Source organism: Anneissia japonica, unplaced genomic scaffold (genome assembly GCF_011630105.1).
Source record: "Anneissia japonica isolate Jap-2015-1 unplaced genomic scaffold, ASM1163010v1 scaffold5330_len1712360_cov203, whole genome shotgun sequence".
NCBI classification, from domain to species: Eukaryota; Metazoa; Echinodermata; class Crinoidea; order Comatulida; family Comatulidae; genus Anneissia; species Anneissia japonica.
The window spans coordinates 1,537,905-1,559,420 of record NW_022711894.1 but is presented as its reverse complement, the minus strand read 5'-3'; the positions used below and the strand labels follow the sequence as shown (position 1 = coordinate 1,559,420).

General features: G+C 34.7%; 1 protein-coding gene and 1 long non-coding RNA gene across 2 annotated transcripts in view; both read left to right on the top strand.

Annotated features, from left to right (window-relative positions):
• Positions 1-21,516, top strand: part of LOC117107633 — a 60,144-nt gene that overhangs the window by 37,041 nt on the left and 1,587 nt on the right. Inside the window, exons 38-70 of the mRNA XM_033249341.1 lie at positions 328-500; positions 1,164-1,261; positions 2,687-2,918; positions 3,041-3,184; positions 3,311-3,480; positions 4,349-4,525; positions 4,905-5,136; positions 5,259-5,402; positions 5,529-5,698; positions 6,003-6,024; positions 6,741-6,878; positions 7,139-7,308; positions 7,919-8,075; positions 8,538-8,698; positions 9,080-9,142; positions 9,855-9,957; positions 10,617-10,796; positions 11,493-11,629; positions 11,887-12,027; positions 12,624-12,698; positions 13,258-13,407; positions 13,781-13,885; positions 14,295-14,402; positions 14,879-15,038; positions 15,536-15,719; positions 16,513-16,598; positions 16,823-17,097; positions 17,469-17,705; positions 18,199-18,371; positions 18,558-18,701; positions 19,144-19,329; positions 19,491-19,539; positions 20,525-20,602. Of these exons, the coding sequence (XP_033105232.1) occupies positions 328-500; positions 1,164-1,261; positions 2,687-2,918; positions 3,041-3,184; positions 3,311-3,480; positions 4,349-4,525; positions 4,905-5,136; positions 5,259-5,402; positions 5,529-5,698; positions 6,003-6,024; positions 6,741-6,878; positions 7,139-7,308; positions 7,919-8,075; positions 8,538-8,698; positions 9,080-9,142; positions 9,855-9,957; positions 10,617-10,796; positions 11,493-11,629; positions 11,887-12,027; positions 12,624-12,698; positions 13,258-13,407; positions 13,781-13,885; positions 14,295-14,402; positions 14,879-15,038; positions 15,536-15,719; positions 16,513-16,598; positions 16,823-17,097; positions 17,469-17,705; positions 18,199-18,371; positions 18,558-18,701; positions 19,144-19,329; positions 19,491-19,539; positions 20,525-20,602 (4,822 nt within the window). The remainder of the gene's footprint in view (positions 1-327; positions 501-1,163; positions 1,262-2,686; positions 2,919-3,040; positions 3,185-3,310; positions 3,481-4,348; positions 4,526-4,904; positions 5,137-5,258; positions 5,403-5,528; positions 5,699-6,002; positions 6,025-6,740; positions 6,879-7,138; positions 7,309-7,918; positions 8,076-8,537; positions 8,699-9,079; positions 9,143-9,854; positions 9,958-10,616; positions 10,797-11,492; positions 11,630-11,886; positions 12,028-12,623; positions 12,699-13,257; positions 13,408-13,780; positions 13,886-14,294; positions 14,403-14,878; positions 15,039-15,535; positions 15,720-16,512; positions 16,599-16,822; positions 17,098-17,468; positions 17,706-18,198; positions 18,372-18,557; positions 18,702-19,143; positions 19,330-19,490; positions 19,540-20,524; positions 20,603-21,516) is intronic.
• Positions 4,904-5,695, top strand: LOC117107615. Its single transcript, XR_004445263.1, has 3 exons — positions 4,904-5,136; positions 5,259-5,402; positions 5,529-5,695. It is a non-coding gene; the product is annotated as an uncharacterized LOC117107615 (long non-coding RNA).

Genomic DNA, 21,516 nt, shown 5'->3' with positions numbered 1-21,516 from the left:
TTGTATTTCCATGTCTTTCTTTTAAATTTTAAATTGCATATTACCTTGTCTATTTCGTGAATACTTACCTGGATAACCGACTAATTGCCATTGTTCCCAAAACGGAACACCCCTTCGAAAAAAAATGGAACAGTCCGACCCAAGGCGCCACGTGTGAACCGTCTCTCGGTTATCCAGGTAAGTATCTCACTCATAGACTACCAACATCACGATTGATTTGTGTAATTTATCTTGTATCTTATATTTATTTATATCTGAAATAATTTAAAGATATATAAATGCAGTGTGAACCTGTAGTCATGCTCTCATATTATGTGTTAATCCCAGTTTTACAAGCGTCTTGCGAACCGGAATATTATTCCAAGGAACAGAGAGCATCACAGTTGGGGGAGGAGATGAGCTGTGGTTATATATCAATAAAGAACTGGTTGTTCAAGTGCTGGTTGGGGGCGCTACAGATCCTGACTACTGCAAGAAGGTGGAGCTTTCTGGAGCAGATGGTAAATATCCCACAATTACTTATTCGAGAGTGGCACTTATAAAAAAAATATTGGCAATATTGGCGTTGTGCTTTCCATGCCAGCGTTCCCATGTCATCAATCTCAACGTACTCCCGTAGTTCAGTAGGCCAATCATACTGTAAACCTTTATAAAGAAATGCTTGTATCTTAATAGTGTTATTTATTCATTTTAACACTGTATACCTTGTATTTAAAACCCTGTTTCTCAAAGGCAATAATATATTCTTGATGCTCGGTGCTTTTTTGAGAGCGGCACTTAGCAAAGAAATCAGGTTTGGTGCGGCAATTATTCAAGAGCGGCGGTTATTTGAGAGCGGCACTTATTCAAGCATTTACAGTATCGGTTTCAACTGAGTTCTTAGCTTAAATACAAAGGCAAATACCGAAGGTTCTCTAATCAATACACCTCTCGATAATGGTAGTATTGACCATACCAACTCTGTATAAAAATGAACCAAATTGTCATTTATTCATCAGCATTGACTTTTATAAATATTAACCATGAGTTAGTTTTGCTAATTGCTGTATGGAAAAAAAAATGTGTATTTCAACCACCATTAAGTGCTATGTTTTACTACTATTGCAATTTAAAATGCATTGTGTATTTATATGACAATTTAATTCATAATTTTATACTGGCAGGTGGTGGATATGTTGTACCGCAAGGGGGCACTATAGTGAATGGTGTTTGTGTCACAACTGGCTATGTTAATTCAGAAAGAGTTTACCTAGACTTGACAGTAAGTTTGTTGACATTTATTAATAGTAATAATAGTATACATTTTTCTAAATTATTATGTCAAGAATTTTAAAAAATTTAGTACTGTTTATATGAAGAGTTAATGTGTATTTTTGATGTATTTTGATATTTTTCATCCAGACATTTTCCTTGGTTTGGATCTTGAGTCTGGATCTTGTTCTTTTTTTTTTGCATTTGTTTTTCTAGTGTTTGATTTTTCTGTTTTATGGTGTTTTTGATGAGATGCAATAAAATGAATTTTATTTATTTCAACAATCTTTAATGAGGGTAGTCCATCCAGCCGAAGCTGATCATTAGGGACCCTCAATACACATAGTAAGACAAAACAAAAGAGCGTATTAAACTAATTAAATTACAGTAAAATAAATAACAACCTCTCAATACAAAATTTACATAAAGAATTAATTCAAATTAAATAAAAAACTTAATATAAAAATTAAAATAAAATTACAATTAAAGATGTAAATGAAAGAGCAATATTAAAAAACAATAGGCAAAGGGACATTAAAACAACAAAGGGAATAAAGTAGCCTAAATAAAATAATAAAATAAATTAAAAATAGATAATAGGCCAATGTATATGAGAACTATAATTCAAATCACTCTTAATTTAAAGAAATAAAATCAATTTAAATTAATAAATAAAACAAAATGAATAATAAGGTAGAAACCAAAAAATGAATTCTCAGTGCAAAAGGCCAAAGAAACAGAATTACAGGAGAGAAAGAAGGAGGTAACTTTTGAGGGACGATTTAAAGGAGGAGTAAGTAGAAGCATTGCGGATATCTAAGGGAAGAGAGAATAAAGAAAGTACAATATTTATTTGAAAATGCTTTACTTTTTTGGCGAGTTGATTGGCAGAGCGGTTAAGTCAGGGGCACTGTAACCTTCAGCTTTAATTCTTTCAAACGGCTCGCTTGCCAATGGTTCCGGTAGTGGAACAAGTCTTCTCGGATAAAGACTTTAAACCGTTGGCCCAGTGTACGCATTTGGCTTGTGTGCACTTTAAAGAACCCAGTACAGTACATCCTTCGAGAAGAGTAGGGGTTACCCCGGTGTACTGGTCCATTAAGTTCCCTGCTGTTAAATGGATATGCCACGTAGGACAGTGATTAAGTTCATTTATTGGCATATCCTTGGTGCTCATGCCTAAAGAAATGAAACGAAACTCCTTTATTTAATTAATAGTTTATGGGTTAGTTTTATCTTCTCTTTTTCACATTCTTTAAGCACTTTGAGACGATTTTAATTGTGTAAGGTGCTATACAAGTCCATTTCAATTCCAAAACATCATTTGGAATAACCACCCCCTTGAATAAAGTACCCCAGGCATTGCATTTTTCTTTATAATGTTTTGGTATGGCCTTACATAACCAACTACTTTTTAACCTTATTTTCACTTGAGGTTGGAGGAAGCTATCGTTTTGATTTATTTCTTACTGAACGAGAGCCGTGCATTTCAAAATTCTACTTTGAAGTTCAGGGTGTGTCATTTCTTGACCTTGAGGTAGATGTTCCTCCAGCTGATTACGCCGTGACCATCAGTGAAGATCTCTATGTTAATGGAATTGTTGAGACAATTTGGGTTGCAGACGCATTCTCAACTGGACCAGACTATAACGTCACAATTGTGTCAGGTAGATTTCCTATTTATTTAAATTATACAGTATAATTATTTTATATCCTATTGAGTGTAAAAAAAAAGGTCTTATACTTAATTTTCCAAATTAATATTACATTTTTATACCTTTGTTTCAAGGTAATGAGGGCCGCCACTTCTCTATTAAGGAGTACACCACTGATAATGTGAATGCAGGTGATGCGCCTACAACCATCACTCCTCCTGCCACAGAAACCATTAGAAACAACACTTTTTATATTTGTACAGAATCAACAGTAGGAGGTAATGATGGATAGATAAATTTTCTCTATTAAAAATAAAATAATTACTATTATTATCTATTATAAATCTACAGTATCTCCAACCTCTTATTACTTATAATGGTGTTTTTATTTTTCTAAACTTCAGACCCAGAGCCAAATATTGGGGGATCTGAAGAATTTGATATTGGGACAGACAAGGCTTTAGTTACTATAGCTACATCACTTGATTATGAGCAAGTCACTGAGTACCTGCTCATTATTGAGGTTACCGATATAAATGCATCACCACCTACAGTTGGATCTATAACAGTCAAGGTAAATTAATTCTCTATTATTGCCTAGGTAAACTTGCTCAACAAGACTAATTTATTTCTTTCGTCAGCCCCCAGGTACTGTAGGCTTCCGCCTTTCAGTGGTGCCAGCCTCCTTCTCCACAACATTAGTAAAGATATATAGTTTTGTGGAGCATTCAACAGCAACATGCCAATTACAAAGGTCTTGAACTAAAGTATTATGGCACTTACATCTGCATATACCTGTAAATACATGACATCATTCATATAGGGCTATTTCATGAAGATCAGAGCGCTCATAGCATGGACTACAGTAGCTCTTTCAGTAACTTTTTTCGCCCCTAAGGGTCTCTTCGTGTACCAGGAACACTCATCTGTCCAAAACAGGGGCTGTATGGAACAGTACACCGGGGTAACCCCCTTACTAATCTCAAAAGATTGCTGTACACGGTTTATAATCCTTATCCAAGAAGACTTGTTCCACCTCCTGAACCATAGGTGGGCACGCCGTTTGAACCAGCGCTGATATTATGGCTGTAGGTTGTGGCGCCCCTGACTTAACCACTTCGCCATTCGACTTGCTATATGCTCAGATCTGCCCTCAATATCTTCTGGAAAAGGCACCCAACAATTGAGCGTATGTTAGAAAAGCTGTCATCCATCATATCGACAACACCATTATTCTTAAGCAGAAGATATTGATGGAGCTTTAAGATTAGATTATATCTGATACTACCTTGCAAGTGCATTATTCATCTTTATCAACACCATGGAGACTCGTGCAGCTCCTGAACAGTGTGTCCCTTGGGGTGGGGAGCCTTGCAAAGCACCTTACCAGTCTATAGTCTCATTCTGCACATAAAAGATTTCTGTTTTTTGTTTTTTTTTAGATATACATCACTGATTTGAACGACAACTGCCCAATTTTTTCCAATGCCAGCTATAGTTTCTTTCCACTTCCTCCGATGCAGATGGATCCGCTAGGAAATCTGACGGCAACGGATGCTGACGGCGGTGACAATGGAGTTATTACATATCATACAAGTGCAGCTGTTATAGAGATGTATGTACATACAATAAACAAGTTTTTTTTTAATATGATAAAAGTAGTGGTAGTAGTGGATCTACCCTTCAAAGTATATTGATTTCAAAACATGAAAACCATAAAGTAATAGTTAATTTTGTTGTTGTGTGTCAATATATCTCTGAATATATTGTAGCTGAAAAACAAGTCCAACTGTTTGTAGTTGTATTTTCTTTTTATGATGTTCTACGACATCATCTATTACAGCTCCAGCACTCCTGGATGTTAACCTTTTTCTCACTGTTCTATATAACCTGTCTCTTATACACATCTAGATGTGTATAAGAGACAGCATTTTTCTTTATAATGTTTTGGTATGGCCTTACATAACCAACTACTTTTTAACCTTATTTTCACTTGAGGTTGGAGGAAGCTATCGTTTTGATTTATTTCTTACTGAACGAGAGCCGTGCATTTCAAAATTCTACTTTGAAGTTCAGGGTGTGTCATTTCTTGACCTTGAGGTAGATGTTCCTCCAGCTGATTACGCCGTGACCATCAGTGAAGATCTCTATGTTGATGGAATTGTTGAGACAATTTGGGTTGCAGACGCATTCTCAACTGGACCAGACTATAACGTCACAATTGTGTCAGGTAGATTTCCTATTTATTTAAATTATACAGTATAATTATTTTATATCCTATTGAGTGTAAAAAAAAAGGTCTTATACTTAATTTTCCAAATTAATATTACATTTTTATACCTTTGTTTCAAGGTAATGAGGGCCGCCACTTCTCTATTAAGGAGTACACCACTGATAATGTGAATGCAGGTGATGCGCCTACAACCATCACTCCTCCTGCCACAGAAACCATTAGAAACAACACTTTTTATATTTGTACAGAATCAACAGTAGGAGGTAATGATGGATAGATAAATTTTCTCTATTAAAAATAAAATAATTACTATTATTATCTATTATAAATCTACAGTATCTCCAACCTCTTATTACTTATAATGGTGTTTTTATTTTTCTAAACTTCAGACCCAGAGCCAAATATTGGGGGATCTGAAGAATTTGATATTGGGACAGACAAGGCTTTAGTTACTATAGCTACATCACTTGATTATGAGCAAGTCACTGAGTACCTGCTCATTATTGAGGTTACCGATATAAATGCATCACCACCTACAGTTGGATCTATAACAGTCAAGGTAAATTAATTCTCTATTATTGCCTAAAGCCCTGTCCAAGCTATTATGCTGTCTCTTATACACATCTAGATGTGTATAAGAGACAGGTATAATACTACACATATTATGTTTTGTACTTTGTATTCTTTTCATCTTCAACATGATTAATGTTCAATACACACAGATAAACCACATTCCTAATAACTATAAATTACAGTAAATTAAATGTCCATGATAAAAATGTTAAGTCAGTGACTTCCTTATGATAGTGTGCTACGCGTTCTGCCTCTAAGAAATGACCTATGGTTTTACTAACATTATTTAGATTTCTAATATACAAGTTGAAAGTAAACAGGAGAGCTGGATCCGTTGAGCCGATACTGTACGGTAGTTAGCCATTTTGTGGCATTTAACAACAACAGTTATGACTTGTTTCCTGTTGGATGACTTAACAAAGACCAGAAGATGATACAATGGCTTTGCACATCTCACTACCTGTCTCTTATACACATCGAGATGTGTATAAGAGACAGTGTTTGTACTGTGTGATATAATTCATTATTGTTTTTCTGATATGAATTATTTAATTTATTTCACAATTTTGTGAAAAGCTAAATTTTTTTTATTAATGAATATTTTAATATTAGTCTACAGTTTTTTTCTTTTTAATATTATTATTTTTAAAAGAAATTAATTTATACAATCATCATTTCTCTATCACTATCATCATTTTTATCTTCATCATCATCACTTTTCACAAGTATTTGTACTGAGTATTCAGTACGATAATACTTTAGGTAGAGCAAAACATCACTCCTATCATCATTATCATTATCTATATCATATTGTCATCTTCATCATCATTTTCATCATCTTTTTCATCATCCTCCATTACAATCATCTAGGTTACTTTTAATTTTGTGATTTCATTCGAGGATTTCTCTAAAAATAATGAGAACAAGATTTAATTAATAAAAATAGTTATTGATGTATCATACTAATTAGCATTCATGTTAATATTAGAAAAATTATATTTATTTTATACTGTATTAACTATTCACAGCGTGTAGGAAAGATCTGGGAATGCATTCTGGGTCTATTCAAGATTCCCAGTTATCAGCATCAAGCAGCACACATCTGTATGGACCTGAGCGAGGGCGTCTTTTCATTAAAGCAGATGAGGATATTCCAGCTGGATCTGGTAAGCATAGGCTGATGTTGTTAAAGTATTTGCCTTTATTGACCAAAGTCTTGAGTAACCTAATTTGAATCTTAAACTATAAAATTTGTCTCATGTGTTTGACACAAAAGAGAAAATTTTAGTGAATAAATGTGGGACATAGGCTAATGGTAATGGTAATGGTTTGGGACTAAAGCGCATACTACATGGTCTCTGTGCGCTTAGTACCATTCAATCATAGATTCAACTGTATCTTATTACTGTATTATGTTTTTTTGTAGGTTGGATAGCTGATAAGACAGATTCTGTACCTTGGTTTCAAGTGGATATGTTGACCACATACATTTTTACTGGAGTTGTATCGCAAGGAACAGCAGATGTCGAGGCCTGGGTCAAAGCTTATCAAGTGGAATTTTCAAATGACACCATCACATGGATAACAATTGGAGAGGTATTTTCGTAATATTTACAGTAATTTCTCCTCTTAAAGAGGAGAAATTACTGTAAATACTATGAAAATGTTATGTGAATCATGTTCCCAAAATCGTGTTTCAAAATCCCAGATTTTTCTCAATAAAAACAATGAACTTGAATCATTAGGAATTATCTCAGTTCCCAGATATAATTATCCTCCTCCTTCATCTTGTTTAATTACTTCTTTACTTTTATTTCTACTTTTTTATTTTTACTTTTTATTCTTTAATTTTTTCTTTTTCTTCTCTAATTGTTCTTTTCCCTGACCCCTATTACCTTCTTATTTTCTTTCTGAGTCTAAGTTCTGGTTTTTCCATTATAATATGGTGTATAACAACAATAGCAGCCTGCCCTCAAGTTACAAGTCCTAGTTCATCTACTCTTGCTCTAGTTTATCTACTCTAATTTATGTAAAGCAATGATTAAAGTATGATATATTAAATCATACTAACACCTGTAACCATCATTCAGTATATTCATACTAATGTAAAAGCAATGATTACATTATGAATATATTGATTGATCAATATATTCATAATTATGTAAATTAATGATTAAATTATGAATATATTTATTGATGATTACAGGTGTTCACAGGCAATAGTAATCAGCACTCATTAAAGGCAAACTTCTTCGGAGAAGACTACTATGCTCAGTATATACGGATTAAGCCTACATCATGGGAAGGATCTGCTGCTATGCGACTCGAGATCAGGGGATGTACAACTGAACAAAGATTCCGTTGTAAGTATATTTGTCTATTTTCTGGCTTGGCACTCTCATTTACAGTATCACAAGAGAAGAGATTCTAATTTAATTATTAGGTAAGTTTTGGGTAGGGACGGTCTTTGACCTTTTTTTGATCAGTTTATCCAGTTAAGTTGTATAACAAAATCACTCCTGAGTTTTTTTTATAGCATATTTTTGATTTGTACCAAGTCCTTAAATTTTTTATCCCTGTAACAGAAATCAATTTGCATATTCCTTGTTTAATGGGTAAGTTTTAATTACTAGTTTACCTATTAAAACATTGGGCTAAGCAGAAATTAATGAAGTAAGCAATTGGTCCATTATCATATTCACGAGCCTTCAATTTGAAGTACCATGCCTGCCATGAACTATCTATCTTTTTCACTTAAATCAATATGTATTAATGTTGCAAGACATTCAATTTGATGAACTTACAATAAATAACATTGATTACAGATTTGTCTCAATGTCAGCGTTGCGAGGCAACCTACTACTGTATTGGTGATGGAATCCAGAGGATGTGTGGAAGATGTGATGATGAGTCAACATGTGATCGCAGCCCGACAGAGCACTCATTTGGCCATGCATCAAAGTGCTCAGAATGTCCAGATGGCTGGGTAAGTCCAGCAACAAACATGTTTGTCTGTTGGCTATTCAGAGTAGACTGTATTTTAGATTTAATATAAATGAGGCTAGGATTGCCTATAGCTAGTACTGTATATTGTCTATTTCGTGAATACTTACCTGGATAAACCAACTAATTGCATTTGTTCCAGAAACAGAATACCCCTTCGAATAAAATAGAACAGTCCAATTCATAGCACCACGTTTGAACTCTCTCTCTCTAACAATATTATATAATAATATACAATTATATATAGTCATTCCCTATTCAACAGTTTACTTTTTTTACCTTTGTCACTAGGATTGTATTATATGTCTTCTAATGCATATGTATTTAATTATATTATAATTCATTAGGTTTTTATTTATTTCAGCTTTGTGAGGATGGATATGCCACGCCTTGTCCTACGTACCATCACGGACGATGTAATACCACGGTATATATTTGTGATTTATCCTTTTCTCACATTTGCACCTGCCTTTCAAATCCCTAAAGTTTGCCCACACTAACAAGATTTTTGTGACAAGTATCTAGATTTTCTATATATGGGCAAACTTATGTCATACCACACCCATGCATGTACACATCTAATGCATTTCACAGAAACATTAATTGTGTGGACAGATTCCTGAACAGCAGTACTACAAGTTTTTTGGGGTTTTTTTTGCTATTTTGCTCTCTTTCTTTCAAACTCTCTTTTTCTCCCTGATATATTCATCACAATCATGGCACAAATTATTTTCATGCTGCATTTTTGGCCGTTAACATAACTGGTCCATGGCACCCGGCTTTGGGAAAAAACCCGAGTTATAAATCCTGCTGGTTTGTTGAATAGCGATGGGTTCTTAAATTATTTATTGCCACTGTAGCCCATGAGATAAAGTGAGTGATTGTAATGGGTTTCTTGTTTACATTCCAATGGATATGTTGCTGGCCAGGACTCTCTTGTTAACTCCCAATGGTCATTGTTAAAACCAATGAAAGTTAAGTTTATGTAGCTGCTAACGGCTCCCTCTGGACAATTTGACAGCTCACTCTCAACTATCAGACAGCTCACTGTGGACCATTTCTGCTAACAGGGACTTTTGCCTTATGTAATTCTAGGTTTATGATTACATTTATTATTATGTTTTACCTTTAACCTTTAGCATTGTCCAGAATCATGTACTCTCTGTGAAGTTGGTACAGCATGTTTTGATGGCAAGCAAACAGAGTGTGATCGTGGCACTTACTCAAAAGGATATGATACTGGTATGGATGACTGCTTCTATTATTATGAGGATGACAACAAGTAATCTTTATTAAAGGAAATCATTAACATACAATATGGGGAGTGAGGATATGAGGATTTTAAAAAATTATATATCCACTCATAGCATCACATGCTACAAAAGATAACTTGCAATATATAATTCTTGGTCACTACCAGTACACATTATTATTATTGACTGAATTCGGGCTTGATGACTCCGCCTACTCAAGTTTCAAACCTGGTTTTCTGTTACTTTTTCTCTGTGTATTTTCAAGGCCTGGGGTAAAAAGGGCCATAAGCACTTAATGGCACTATAGAAGTCTCCAGAATTATTATTATTATTATTATTATTATTATTATTATTATTATTATTATTATTATTAATATTATTATTATGTTACTAAAACCTACCTTAAGGGACTAGACAATGGAGAAATTTAAAAAATGATGTTAAGGGGAAAATAACATGACGTTAAGGGGAAAAAACACAAGATATTCCCCTTAAGTCCGACTTAGTGCATATTATTATTATTATTATTATTATTATTATTATTATTTAAACTGCAGCAGCTAAATGAGGCTTTACGTTGATTATTATGGAGTATAATTCATAACAACAATCTAGCTTTACCATTACAAAATGTTGATGTTTTAACAGAGTTCTGTAAGCCATGTGCTCCAGGTTCATATCAGAACCTAACCAGACAAGGATCCTGCGAATGTTGTCCTCAAGGTTATTCCAGCACAGAGGGCAAATGGGAATGCGAGCCATGCAGCTCCTTTGAATGGTCAGCTGGAGATTGTGGCACCTGCAAGACTTGTCCAAGTGTTTCTCTGTGTGAGTAGCACTGCTTTCGAATGATTGACATCTGCATATATTTCTATCGGTAGATTTCCCTTACTACTGATTACAAATCAATGGAAATCTATCGATAGCTATATACAGTATTTCCAATTTATCAAATTAAAGTAATTTACCAGGTAATAGCTGAGAGGCAAAGAACAGTTTGACATTTCTTAATACAGTCAGGTATCATAAATTTGATAATGAAAAATAATTAGTATAATCTGTGGTATGCATTTTCATATTTAATCCCTTACCAAGTAGGCTTGTTGTGAATCAAAATTTAAGTTCTTAAGCCTAATCCTGTTGTATTGCAATTTTACATTTATGCTTCCTAGTTGGCCTACATAAGCAAAATTAAATTGATCAGATAATTTTATTAATATTAATAATAATAAATAATAATAATTTAATTTATTTTTCCAATATGTCGTTGCTCACATCACGAACTAACACAATCGAAGTAGATTGTGTTAGTTCGTGAAATCAAGAAAGTGCGTCAAAATACGCGCTGTTGTTAAGGACTTTTTGTGTGGTAAAGAATACAAAATTGCTTGACAACCAATATGCGCTCGTTTTGACTACAGCTACAGTGATTTCACGAACTAACACAATCTATTTTGATTGTGTTAGTTTGTGATGCGAGCGACGATGTGATCAGTCTAAATTTACCTTCTGTTTGATTCCTAGGCCCGTGTATGGCTGAAGTTAGTCCATGCTTCCCAGGAGCAGTGTGTTTTAATACAGACTCCCCACCATACTATGGATGCAGGGACTGTCCTGCAGGCTATGAAGGAGATGGAGAAGTCTGCACAAATATTGATGAGGTAGGATGACATGTACCATTTGCAATGCATGGAGTTTGACACATTCTCTCTGTTGAATTCAAAATTCAATAGATATTGTGAAAAGAAAAATAATTAAGAAATAGCATTTTTTAAATGTTCAAACTCATATAGTCTTCATTTTTCCTTATGTCATTTTGTAGTCTATTTGAATTTTTCACTCAACATATCTCATTTAAAAATATGGAATTAAATTACTGACTCATCATTGAATAGATTTACTCTCCTTGATTTTCTAGTGTACACTAGCCACACCTTGTTGGGATTCATCCACATGTGTTGATTTAGATCCAGGTTACGAGTGTGGGGGTTGTCCTCCTGGTTATTCTGGTGAGACACCCCATGGCATAGGCCTTGACGATGCATTGAATAACAAGCAGGTAAAATATTATAACTCATCATTTTCTATCAATAATTTATTTTTCTCAGATATGTAAAGGTAAAGGTAGGAGAATAACCCATAACTTGCAGCGCCATTGTGCTGAATTGCGTATGGGCGTGGTCCGTGACTACCTAGCAGCCGTAAAGAGGCGCTTCTTGGTAGATACATGTTCACATCATTCCACAACGACAGGGGCTGAAAAGAACCATAACATTGGGGTAACCCCCTACTCTTCCGAAAGATGCAATGGGTTCTTTAAAGTGCACACGAGCCAGATGTATACACTGGACCTCCATTATAAGTCCTTATCCGAGAAGACTTGGTTCTACCAACCGAACCATGGGCGAGGAGCGGCTGGAACCAGTGCCGATGTTAAGGCTGTAGCTGGCGGCACCCCTGCCTTACCGCTCGACCACTTGACTCGCCTATCAGATATGTTGCTGATAGCAGTCAGCTAGTGTTTGTAGCAACCATAAGATGTCTGATATTTTGGCTCAAGACTAAGCCCTCTAGGAAGCCTGTCTGTTAAATTTGGCAGGCCAGTAAATATTCTAGATATTATCATGATTTGTTAAATTATTTTTTTCTACTCAGGAGTGTAGTGACCTGGACGAGTGTGCAATAGGCAATACTATCTGTGATCCATTAGCGGATTGCGTTAATACTGCGGTAGGTTGGAACATATACTCCTTCTTATTTACTTGATTTCCATGTATTCATTACAGGTAGACTCCCACCAACACATTTTTACAGCAAAATATTTTCATCATTCACTGGTGCCGACACTGTTTTCTGGGGCCCCCAAATTTCTGCCTTCCTTCAACCAACCCCACCCTGCTGTTGCTGCCACTGCAGTCGTCAAGCATCTGTGAATCAAATTTTTCATCCCATCCAAAAATCCCAATCTGATCCCTCCCATTCCACAAAATCCTGGATTATCCTGATCTTGCATACATTTTTTACTTGTTTTTGCCCAATAGTTAAGTTGTTAAAATAGAAAGAAGTATTACTTTAAAAAAATTAAAAATAAATAGAAGAAAAGGCTGCAGCTCTCTACAGGTGGATATAGCGTTGCGAGCAGCTCCAAGAGATGGATACGTGTGCATTATAGGATGACATAATTATTGTTTATTATTACATATTTTCACTCAACATAACCTTCTACCAATGTTATGGATATCTTACAGCATTATGGAGCATATCAAAATGTTTTTATCCTTTGTTTTAGGGGAGCTATTATTGCAGTTATTGCCCCTCAGGTTACCTTGGCAACGGCTATATTGGATGCACTGATGGGGATTATTGTGCCACAGGCGCCAGTAACTGTCATTCCAACGCAACATGTACTTCAACAGGGGCGGGGAAATTTGTCTGTGAGGTAAGATATGATAATGTAAAGTGTAATGTTATTACAACCATGTAGATACTTACCATAGAGTAAGTACTACCTAAATTTATTTACCAAAAAACCAATAACCTGTTAATATTAGCTAACAATCACTACCACTAAAACAAGTACAAGGATACCGTATATGAATATGAATGAGCAAGAACGACTAACATAGTGACCATACTATCTAGCTACCAATACCACTACCACTAAATACAAGGACATGATTATTATAAATATTAACTACCAAAATCCCATACCAATTACAACACAAGGATAACAATGAATCGACCAACACTATGAGACTACCATAGCCGTTATGTAGCTACCTTAACTATTACCACTACATTTATTTTTTCAGTGCAATGATGGATATGCAGGCAATGGGGTGTTTTGTGGAGTTGATAGTGACACTGATGGATTACCTCTCACCAACCTGCCTTGTACTGATACATCATGCAAGAGAGTAAGTCAGCAGAAGACTGCCATTTTGAAAATGATGATAGTGGTTGTTCAAAATGCTGGACAAAATTACTGTGAAGATTATGCTAATGATGATTGTGGTGATGATAATGGTAATGATGGTATGATTGTGATTGTAATGTAATGGTGAATGAGTTGATGATAACAATACATGACAGAGAAAGTTCAAGACTGCTATAATTGTTCATCTAAGGAATCCATATTACAGAAGCTACTGGCCACCACCCAGCCTTCTCGCTTTGCTCCTTAGGAGCATTGAAGAGTACCGTCCAGATCCAGATGATAAAGATAATTGCGGTGATGGTGGTGTCCCCCTTGTGATTACATCTATTTCATACAAGGCAGTGATCATGATGCTAAGTATTTCATTTTTCTACCTTTTTTTCATGCAGGACAACTGCCCAAATATTCCAAACAGTGGTCAAGAGGATCATGATAATGACCAGATAGGGGACATATGTGATATAGATGATGACAATGACAGTATATATGATGAAAGTGTAAGTTGTGACTTATTAAGAGAAACAAGTCTAAATATTAGGAATTTTAGCATTAAAAAATTGATGAAGGTAAAAGTAGGAATTAACTCACATCAACATTCTGCAGATTTGCATAAAAGTGTATATTAGAGACTAGCAGCCATAAAAAGATATTCAGTCAACCTTCTGTAGTAAGTGAGAACTATATGACTCAAAACTGCACTGATAAATTAATATGGTTGCAGACCCCTGATTAACCACTCCATCATGCAACTGCTCTATAGATTTAATTTGAAATTTATATGGAATGTAGTTTTAATACAAATTAAAAATGAAAGGAGTAGAACATTGTACTTTTTTACTATAAATTTTGTTAGTTTACCAAGTGTTATCTTCACGTTTAAAATTAGCCAAAAATATATCAACCCTACTCAACATTTAAATTTTTTAGTAATTTTAGTTTGTCAATATTTTTATGTCTTTTTTCTTGTAAATAGGACAATTGTCCATATGTTGCAAATGTTGCCCAAACTGATGTGGACTCTGATGGTGTTGGCGATGATTGTGACAACTGTCCCAGTGACCAGAACAGCAATCAACTTGATACCGATGAAGATGGAATGGGCGATGCATGTGACAATGATGATGATGGCGATGGTAAACATATTTACATGTTGCTTTATTTTGAAAGCTGGGAATAACCAAATATATTTATGTTTGCTAGACACTGTCCATAATATCATGTTTTCTGTTTTCAGTAAGAAAATATATAGGCATTATATGTCTTTATTACACCATATATTGGCAAATCACTGGTGTCTTCAGTATTTCATAAATACTTGCCTGAATAATTGCATAAACGTCATCCCCACTGAATGACGACAATGTTTTTTGTAATTAGTTTATCTGGGTATAGTTTCTAACTCATAGACAACTAATCTCACTACTGATTTGTGTAATTTTACACAATACACAAAATTGATGTTATGATTTGTAAAACAAGTTTTTTTTTTAAATTTTATATTTTTTTACACTTCAACAATAATTATTTCTAAAAATTGTTTTTGGGTTATACCATTTTGGTTCCAAGACCATCATAGGTATATTGGCTTTGGATAAGTCCAATAAGTGGAAGTTTAACATTTTTCCAATAGGAGTTGTTGATGGATCTGATAATTGCTCCCTCATTGCAAACGCTGGTCAAGTGGATGAAGATGGTGACGGTGTCGGTGATGCTTGTGACAACTGCATTGGCACCTCTAATGCTGGACAAACAGACACAGATCAGAATGGCTATGGAGATCTCTGTGATGTGGTTGGTGCCACAGATAAAGATGTGTAGGTTCTTATTTTCAGATTCCATTCACATCCAACAACTCTGCAACTTTCTACAGGACATAGTCTGTTAACCGACTATTACCGTTAGTTAAAATACCCTTTAAATTATTAATGAGAATTAGAATTAGAAACCTTTCTTTTTACTGGATACCCAATCAATGTGGGAACATTGTTTTTCCTTGGGGTCCAGATAACAAAAACTTAATTTTTATACAAAAATAAATGAAGATTAAAATTATAATGAAGAGTTATTAGAACCGTCTGTCCAATGCAGCCCGCAACATTTGTGTTCATCGCTTTCATTACCATAAAACCTTTGGAAAGTCAGTTTATATACTTCAGATCTGAGTTGAATTGGTTCACTTATTTATTCAGACAAAAACATCAAATGTGGCATAAGCCATATTTTGCAGTTAACAATGTGCTAATTAAAAACACAGTGTTTAACGCTCAATATTGATGTGTATTGAATTTTTAAAATTTAGTCCCCCCTCCACCCCCCCGCATTGAATCTGCGCATTGACCACCAGAAGAATCCTACTGGAACAAAAAGTCCTCTGATGTAGGTGGTTTATGCCTTGTGTTTCACACCAATGAAACTATCCAACAAACCAAACCAAAAGTTTGGATGTTTTATAGTGATTTAAATGGACTGCTATTTAGTGTTTTTATTAGTTATACATAAAGGTTAAATCTTTATAAATATGTAAACGTAATTTTTTTAAATTTTTTGGAGCAAAATATATGCTGTAAGAGTGATTGCAGATCACATATTTTAATAATATTTCCTTAGTGATGGAGATGGCGTGATTAATGAATTTGATAACTGTGAGACCGTTCCAAACCCAGACCAAGCTGACAATGACTCAGACAGCGTAGGTGAGTATGTTTTTATTTTGTCTTTGTTTTTATGATTTAATTTTCATGTAATGATATTTAATTGATTAGATGTAGGAGTATGTATTTCCATTATTATATTAAAGACTAACATACTGAATAAAATGGAAATATATTGTGGAATTTGTATGTCGAAAGACAATTTTAAAAAGAGAAGATATTAAATTGTATTGTACTGTATTGTAAAGATTTTCTTTATTTTTCAGGTGACATGTGTGATAATGACAAAGATGGTGATGGTATAACAGACTCAGATGACAACTGCCCTCTATATATAAACTCAAACCAAACCGACAGCAATGGTGATGGACTTGGGGATGCATGTGAGGATGATTATGATGGCGATAAGATTATCAATGAAGAAGACAACTGTATGAAAGTAAATGAGTACCAGAGCACAAGCTTTGAAAAACATTTCACTGTGGATCTAGATACCAGTCTTGCAGATGCTGAAGCACCCCATTGGGTTGTCACAAATGAGGTACAGGAAGTGGACAGTCACAATTATTAATTGTTTAGTTGGTTTTGGACAGTCACAATTAATAATTCTTCAGTTGTTTTGGATAGTCACAATTAATAATTCTTCAGTTGTTTTGGACAGTCACAATTAATAATTCTTTAGTTGTTTTGGACAGTCACAATTAATAATTCTTCAGTTGTTTTGGTCAGTCACAATTATTAAATCTTTATTTACATTATAATCTTCAGTTATATTATTAAATCTGTACTTGTTTATTATTTCACCCATTATGGACTGCAGCATAGGATTACTGATATAAACAATTGTGAGGTAAGTGGTAAAAAATTCAATTTAACAATCAAGAAATGATTTAATATTATCTTTGATTTTAGGGTAAAGAAGTTCAACAGATTGTTGACACTGAAATGCCTACAATGCTAATTGGATATGATCGACTGGGTGCCATGGATTACTCGGGGACAATGTACGTCAACAGTCAAAATGGTGACAGCTATATGGGATTCGTGTTTGGTTATCAGAGTAACAGGAAGTTCTACGTGGTCATGTGGAAACATGCTAACTTGAATAATCCAAGCTACAAGGCTGCTGTTAAAGGCATTCAGATCAAGGTGTGTGAGATGCCATCATTTTTTGTTCTAGGGAATAAAAATTGTTTGCTAATTTCTGATTGCAGATGAACTCCTCGGAGCCAACGGCCAAACCATGCTTAGTTTAAGGAGTATGATTTGTTAAGTATCATTATATTTGTATTCTTATTTATGTTAAGCTCATAGAGGTCTCTATGATATGCGCTCTATAAGTCGACCATTATTATTATTATTTAGCACACCAAAAGTAATTAAGATAGATTTGCAACAACATGAAGATGGTCATTTTGTTGATGGTGCGGTGATGATGGCGGGTGATGGTGTCAAAGGTGCGGTGATGATGACGATTAATGTGTCAAAGGTGTGGTGGCAGAACGGTGACAGTGATGATGAACAAGGTGATAATTATAAGGAAAAAGATTTTGATGACTTTCATGTTGAAATTGATGATGAGACGTTTGTCATTATTTGATTTACTGGCAAACCGTTTGCTTTGTCTAATTCTCCATTATAGAAAGTGGCCTCGTCATCTGGACCATCTTTTGCGCTATCTAATGCACTCTGGTTCTCCTACACTACAACTAATGAGGTGGAGCTATTGTGGCATGATCCTGAGATGAGGGGATGGGAACATGAGACATCTTACCGCTGGTATCTAACCCATAGGCCTTCCATAGGCCTTATAAGGTACTGTATTTCATTGATTTTATCATTTAGGTTTTAGTCTGTGACGATAATATATTGACAGTACATAATAATATTTGTTTTTTTTTAACAATCTTGTTTAGTGTCATAAATCAATCAATTTAGCACGTGGCCCTTCGATTTTTACTAGAAATGGTAGAATAAAATGTTTTTCTTTTTCTGCTTTAGAGTTGTGATTAAACAAGAGGAAACAACCTTAACCGATTCTGGAGATATTTACGATACCACATATGCAGGAGGCCGTGTAGGGGTTATGGTGTATGCACAGCCTGATGTTATCTTCTCCAAGCTTTCTTTCAAGTGTACAGACAGGTTTGTTTTTTTTTTATTTAAGTTCTCAAGCACCAAGTAGACCTAAAAGTACGGAAGCTTAAAGTGACCTCCCAGATCATCTCTTCTAAAGGATATACACATGACGAGATCCAGGATCTTGTCATCTAATCATCTCTTCTAAAGGATGTACACATGATGAAGATCCAGGATCTCGTCACCTAATCATTTCATTTAGACATGACAAGATCCGGCATCCCATCATGTGATCATCTCTTCAGAAGAATGTAGACATGACGATCAAGGATCTCGTCATCTGATCTTTTTTTCTACAGGATGTAGACATGACAAGATAATTATCTAGACATCTGGGATGGCACCTTTAAGCTTCCGTATAAAAGTCTCGTCAATGATTGTAAAATATTCTGCCAGATGGAAATTATTATTTGTTGTACTCTACAGATTCTTTTACTTTTTTTTCTAGGATAAACCAAGCATTATATTTTGATGGTGTTGATGATTATGTGATCTTAAACAACATTACCAACTTAGGCATATCTGGCAGCTTTACATTAGAAACATGGGTCAACTTACCTACTGGCTACCCAGCAACTAGAATGCCAATTATCTGTACACTGACTAGGGAGCTCTGTTTTTACATAGAAAATGGGTGAGTTTGATTTGCTTTCAGTTTGATTTGGTGTTTTAAACAGTTTGATTTTGTTTTTTACACTTGCATGTAAAATCAGTACAGAAACAGTAGCGTTTTCCCAGTAGGAAAATAAATATATATTAATACAGGTATATTGAATACGTATAATTATCTTAAAGGACACTCAATGCTCAACTAGGAAGCAGTGTTTTATCAAATTCAAGCACAGTCGGTATCAATCAATCAATCAAATGTTTTTATTTCCACACAAGTTCAAGAATGTACATCAATACAAATTTGTTTTCATTAATTACAGTTTAGTGTGGTGGGTGAGTCAGATAAGCCAATTAAGGCTTTAAGAATGACCCACCCCTTACAAATAAATACAGTAAATTTAAATATGAAATATATAAAAACAAATAAAAGCAATGGAAAATGCTTCAATTAATCCCCTGTTTATATTTACGTTAGAACCACTGGTCTATTCTTTATCAAAATAAATCAAGTCGCAGCATAAGTAGATAATAAGTATTGTTTAAATTTTAATTTAAAAAGGGAGGTTGAAGATGCAACTTTTAGATCTTGATGGAGCGAGGTCTACAATTTAGCTCCATTATATTTAATAGAATTACGACTCAAGTTAGTACGACATTTAGATATAATATAATCATTTGAATTTCGTGTCTGATAATCATGCAATTCACTGTGTTTCATACATTTTAATTTAAACACTTAAATACTAAAGGTGATCATTTTTGATCAATACATCACCAAGGTTTAACCAACCAAGTGATGTGAACATTTATTTAGAAGGTGTTTTACTGATTTTATTAAACCATACCTACACAATTATTATTAGTATTATTAAAAGTAGTAATAATGATGTATTATTAAGCCATACATAAATTGTTATTAAAATTTAAATTTGAATTATATATTGATACTACTGTACTGTACCATTATTAAGCAATTTTTTTCAAATTTTGAAGAACACTGTTGAACTGAGGTACAGTCTGCAGCATTTGTGGGGCTAGCCCCATTCTTGTGGAACCAGTGTAAACAGGTTTAATTTGATCTTTAGTCCACAAGCTGCTAAAGTACTTCAACATATTAATGGCTGCTCAGATAGGAAGAACTACAGGTATTTGGATTGTAAAATGAAGACATCATTTTGAACTGTGTTTAATTTTGATTTTTAACAAATTAATTTCAGACATCTTACAGTGAAAATGAGACACGGTTGTACCTCGGAAAAGATAATGCAACTTTCTTTAATGGAATCATGGATGAGGTATTGAAGAATCAAATAATCATTCAAGAGATGTGTATTAACATTTATGTGTTCTTATGCAACAGTCTGCAGAGCACCCAAATGTAGTGATCTTTGACCTAAGGCCCAACAAATGATTGCCCAGGCCGAATAATGATTGTCGAAACAAACTGATCAAACTAATATTAACTCAATTGTTATCAAAATGCCTGTTTTCAAACACACTTTTTGAGACCTGGTGAAATTGTATATAAGCTACTTATGTATCATTGGCAAAGGCCAAAGTCCCAGAAAGCTGCAGAACCCTCAGTCACAGGAAGCACGGAGCTTCATGAATCTTTTGATTCATAAAGTTCCTAAAGCAAATATCCTTTATACTAATTATAAATATACAGTACTGTTAAACCTTTTTTGTGAACTTTGAATGGGCTTTTCGAGGCCACTTTTGAAAAGTAAAGAGGGGGACTTCTTTTCAAAATGAATGCTGTAAATTTTCAGAATTAGTACTATAAAACAATAAATAGGGCCAATGTAACATCAAGTGTATTAACCAGCATTAAATCACTTAGTCTATTTCTTGAATACTTACCTGGATAACCGCCTAATTGCCATTGTTCCCAAAACGGAACACCCCTTCGAAAAAAATGGAACAGTCCGACCCAACGCGCCACGTGTGAACCGTCTCCCTAACAAACGTCCTCATTCCCTTTTCGACGTTGTTCGAAGTTGGATACATTCTAGCCTTTGAAATTACTAGCAGTCTTATTTTTGCCTTGGATTTATTTTCAACTTGACAAGATATCCTTTTTTTTTTTATTGTTGCTCCTGCGCGTCCCACCCACCCTGTCCCGGTTGTGGGACTCCACCCGGACCTCATCCTTCGCCTGAATTCCCAAGCGAAATCCAAGCCAGTTGCCGCGCCGCGGCGTCTTACG